The sequence below is a fragment of the Protomyctophum bolini genome (assembly GCF_963924005.1).
Source record: "Protomyctophum bolini genome assembly, chromosome: 18".
NCBI lineage: Eukaryota > Metazoa > Chordata > Actinopteri > Myctophiformes > Myctophidae > Protomyctophum > Protomyctophum bolini.
The window spans coordinates 41,271,815-41,276,859 of NC_137879.1; the positions used below are offsets into that span (position 1 = coordinate 41,271,815).

At 46.2% G+C, this 5,045-nt stretch overlaps 1 protein-coding gene across 1 annotated transcript; it reads left to right on the plus strand.

Annotated features, from left to right (window-relative positions):
• Positions 1-2,422: 2,422 nt before the first annotated feature.
• On the plus strand, positions 2,423-4,815 carry LOC308333703 (CD5 antigen-like; the record flags this gene model as incomplete). The annotated part of the gene is made up of 4 exons (XM_080790157.1): positions 2,423-2,702; positions 3,951-4,250; positions 4,486-4,724; positions 4,762-4,815. The coding sequence occupies 4 exons, from the start codon at positions 2,423-2,425 to the stop codon at positions 4,813-4,815; spliced, it is 873 nt and encodes a 290-aa protein (XP_080646283.1).
• Between the last annotated feature and the right edge of the window lie 230 nt (positions 4,816-5,045).

The window sequence follows — 5,045 nt, forward strand, 5'->3', positions numbered from 1 at the left end:
GAAGTGAACGCTTCGATGTGGACCAAAGAGTTCCAGTGTGAAGGCAACGAGTCTGTTCTCCTGGACTGTAGAACCTCAGACTCAACTAGAAACACCAGCTGCTCACCCGACAAGACTGTTGGACTCACCTGCTCAGGTAATCGGGAACGTGCAGAGGGACCAGGAGAGCCAGGGCTGTGGCCTGATTCTTTTCTTTTTTACTACCCAGATTTAGAGGAATATCTCATTTTAAATGAACACTAGGATCTAGAACAAATTGTAACCAGTGCAATGATGCAGTAAAGCCAATATATACTCAAACAAAAAGAATACTTAAATACATTAATGAAACGAACAACATCAAATAGAATAGAACAGATACCAGGTCACTTTCCTATATCAGCTGAATCTCACGATTGCAAATGCTTTCCCCACACTTTAAAGGGTAAATGGTGCTTTTATCCAGAGTGCTTTACATAGATTGTGCATTACATTCACCCATTCACACACACATTCACACACCGATGGCAGAGTTAAGGTCCCCACACACCGAGCGCGTTTCTCTGATTTTTAGCTGCGTTTCTATTGATTTTCCGAAAAACGCGGCCGGTGTGCAACCACCTTTAGTCTAATCTACTTAGAACCTACACTAACTCTGGGGGAACCCGGCATCGAACCGGCTACTCTACCGGCCACTCTACCCCTGATCCACTGCCCCTTTACTTACTCTGATTTAGGTTGACAGATCTTTTTGGAATGTACCGGTGGTGCTTTCTGTGTCCCCTGCAGGACAGACTGTGTGTAAGACTCGGCCACAGTTTTCACAAACTTATCCGGTATCCTATATGATCCGACTACGAGTATGCATCTTTTGTGTCGATTACTTAAAATGAAAGTAATGCATTTTCTAATTTAGCTTTTGTTTTTACTGCTTACTTTCATCTCTGTAAAGATGTCAGGTTGGTGGAAGGAACCAGTAACTGTGCTGGAAAACTTGAGATGAAATTCCATGATGGGTGGAGACCAGTGGATGATTCTGACTGGACCCTGCAGTCATCATCTGTAGTGTGTAGACTGCTAGCCTGTGGTTCTGTTGTTTCATCACTAAGACTGGTTGGTTCCGCAAATCAACCTGTATGGTGGATAACATCTCCCTGTGTTGGCTCTGAGTCTTCACTGAAGGACTGTGGAACAAATGCGTCTTATACTTCAGCCCACAGACTGGAGGTGATCTGTTCAGGTAACACCTGTCTGTCTGTCTGTCTGTCTGTCTGTCTGTCTGTCTGTCTGTCTGTCTGTCTGTCTGTCTGTCTGTCTCACAGAACACACACCTCCCTTGCCACTGAGGGCTACACGTTCTTTACTTGTATTAACCTAAAGTACGAAATAAAGTACCACCAACCCCACTCTTAAAAAAATTGCATTTCAGAGATGAGCGGAGCAGTCCTGGAAAAGTGTAATGTTCTATGATTAAAATGATCTCTCTCTCTCTCTCTTTCTCTCTCTCCAGAGTCTGTGAGGTTGGTGAATGGGACCAGTGTGTGTTCAGGCAGAGTGGAGGTGAAATCTAACCAGTCGTGGGTCTCAGTGTGTGAAGATGACTTTGACCAGCAGGATGCAGAGGTGGTCTGTAGGGATCTTGGCTGCGGGGCTCCTTCAGTCCTCCAGGGGGCGCTCTATGGAGAGGTGAACGCTTCGATGTGGACCAAAGAGTTCCAGTGTGAAGGCAACGAATCTGCTCTCCTGGACTGTAGAACCTCAGACTCAACTAGAAACACCACCTGCTCACCTGACAAGACTGTTGGACTCGCCTGCTCAGGTAATAATAATCATAACTAGAAAAGAACATTTCACATAATGTGACTGGTTTGTGGTCACCTGCAGCCTGGCATCATTCACTTCCCTGTGCAGTGAGTGGAATGTACTCTAGCTGCAGACACTGTCATGTCTGTGATTACTTTGATTCTGATGGGATGAGAAATCACATCCAATATAAGCATATGGTTGTGAATCACCAAGGTGGAAAAACTGGAGCTATTTACCTTGTACTTCCTGCTGCCACCGTAGTCCAATTGAATTGTGGAATTGGTCGAATTGAAGAAGTAATCCAGCACCGCACCACAAAGCACAAGGCACCACAAATATGTTATGCTTAGGGCACCCAAATGGCCAGCAGCGGCCCTGATTACCTCTATAGTAATGTCATCAAGGGAGACTTGTCCAATATTTCACATGTCATCCTGATTGGATAAGATTGACCTCTACTATATTGTCCTGTGCTCAGAGGAGCACATATTTCTAGTTTAAAACATGAAAATGACATTGCTAGCCTGAGATAAAACAGTAAAATACCAACTATACTTGTAATTCGCATTCCTATTTAACAATGAAAGTAATAGTAGTTTATTTTCTTTTTTGCCACTGTACAGAGCCTGGTGACGTCATGTTGGAGGGAGGAACCAGTAACTGTTCTGGTATCCTGAAGGTGAAACACCAGGAAGAGTGGAGACCAGCAGGTTCTATTTATGACTGGAACCTGAAGTCATCATCTGTAGTGTGTGGACAGCTGAACTGCGGCTCTGCTGTTTCAACACAAAGGAGGTCTGATGCAACCGTTGAACCTGTGTGGAAGATTCCATGTGTTGGATCTCAATCTTCACTGAGGGAGTGTGGAGCAAAGGAGTCTCATAATTCCACTGAGAGACTGGAGGTGTTCTGTTCGGGTAAAACACATAAACAGTGACCTCCACTTCACCTCCACAACTCTGCGTGTGTGCGTGCGTGCATGCACATGCGTGTTTAATAAGATACATGTACATTGACACCCCCCTTCCCTCCCTCCTCCCCCCCTCTCTTTCTCTCTCTCTCTCTCTCTCTCTCTCTCCAGAGTCTGTGAGGTTGGTGAATGGGACCAGTGTGTGTTCAGGCAGAGTGGAGGTGAAATCTAACCAGTCGTGGGTCTCAGTGTGTGAAGATGACTTTGACCAGCAGGATGCAGAGGTGGTCTGTAGGGATCTTGGCTGCGGGGCTCCTTCAGTCCTCCAGGGGGCGCTCTATGGAGGCCTGAACGCTTCGATGTGGACCAAAGAGTTCCAGTGTGAAGGCAACGAGTCTGCTCTCCTGGACTGTAGAACCTCAGACTCAACTAGAAACACCACCTGCTCACCAGACAAGACTGTTGGACTCGCCTGCTCAGGTATAATCTAATAATTTTAGTAATGTCCTCAAAATATGAGGAGGAAAAATTACCATCTATGCCGCCAAAATTTGAGGACGGAATTGCAGCAAAATTAACCATGTATGGCGCCGACATTGGCGATGTGGTTGGCCGTTGTGATTTGCTGGAAGCTGTGCCGTTATTCCCATTATGCGCTGTGATTGGCTGAGCATGGCATAACGGGTGTGATATTCCGTGCTCAAACTTTGAGTTTTGAGTTTGACGTTTGGTCATTTCCGTTACAAGAAGTTCACCCGTTTGCCGTCTTGGGAGTGACAGCTCACCATGTGTTAGTGTTAGACAGTGTTAGGAAACTATGCTTTTCTGTATTTGGTTTTATGGGTCCCTCTTGAAAATGAGATGCTGCATCTCAAGAGGCTGTCCCTTCAATAAAAATCTGAAATCTGAAATCTGAATAGATCCCCACCATCTGTTAACAGAACGGGTGCATGCTTTTGGTTAGACATACCATTGGTCTGATATCTCAAACCCTCACCCTCACCCTAACCTCCCACGGGGCAGCACACCTAAACCTAACCTTAACCCTCTCCCAACCCTTAACGCCCCCCTCACCAACTTTAATCCGGTCGTCTTAACGCACCCCTCACCAACCTTAACCAATGCTATGTCTAACCAAAGTATGCGTCCCAACAGAACACCACCATCCATTAACATGGAGTGGGAGAACTGAACACTTTCGGCTCACAAGGCATGTCTGCTCTAAATGGTTTTTAACGGTCTTGTCTCTGTACAGAGCCTGATGACGTCAGGCTGGTGGGAGGAAGCAGTAACTGTAGTGGTGTACTGGAGATGCAACACCAGGGAGACTGGAGAGCCGTGGATGGTCAGTCCGACTGGAACCTGAAGTCATCCTCTGTCGTGTGTAGGCAGATGGACTGTGGCTCTGACGTTTCAACACAAAGGAGTCCTGCTTCAACGGTTCAACCTGTGTGGTGGATCACAGCTGACTGTGTTGGAACCGAGGCTTCACTGAGGGAGTGTGGAATGACACTGTCTGAGAATTCCACTGTCACATTGGAGGTGATCTGTTCAGGTAACACAAACAGTGACGTCCGTCTACTTGCCTACTCACTTAACCTATACCTATCTACAGCATAGAAACAGGATGTTTCTTTTTCTGAATTAATTTAAAATAACTTTTTTGCATCGTCTAATTTAAGCAAAAGCCATACAGGATCTCTAATCTTGGTTCCATCTCATTGGCTACTCTATACTGTAAATGTAAATATCTGCTGTACTATAATTCAATCACTCGTGTCTTGTTACAGATCTTCTGTTTAAGCCAAACATCAGCGTCTTCCCCACTCTAAACGGGGTTTCTGAGGGCCAGCTGCAGGGGCATCAGGTGTCTCTAAACAGGGTTTCTGAGGGCCAGCAGCAGGGGCAGCAGGTGTTGGAAGGTTCCAACTTCAGCATCAGCTGCTCCATCCTGCCACAGTACCCAGACGGCTCCTTCCACCTCACCTTCACTGGAGCCAACAGCACACACAACCACACCCAGCCAGCTGTCAATCACTCTGCCAACTTCCTGTTCTTCGAAGCAGGCCCCGGCCACCAAGGGAATTACAGCTGTGCTTATCACGTCAACGTTGTTATAAATCACACCGACGTGTTTTCTCACAATGTCTCCTCTGAGAGCGACATCCTCTCTCTCACCGTCACAGGTAACCTGAATGAAATTACCTTTAAACCATTCTGGGCGGGAACCCCTTTTGGTGTTTTAAGCGTTAATGTTATACTTTAGCTGTTGAAAAATAGCAGACCTACAAGCTTGTAGCGTGTCACCGAGTGCCACGCTACAAGCTTCCAGGTCTGCTATTTTTGATGA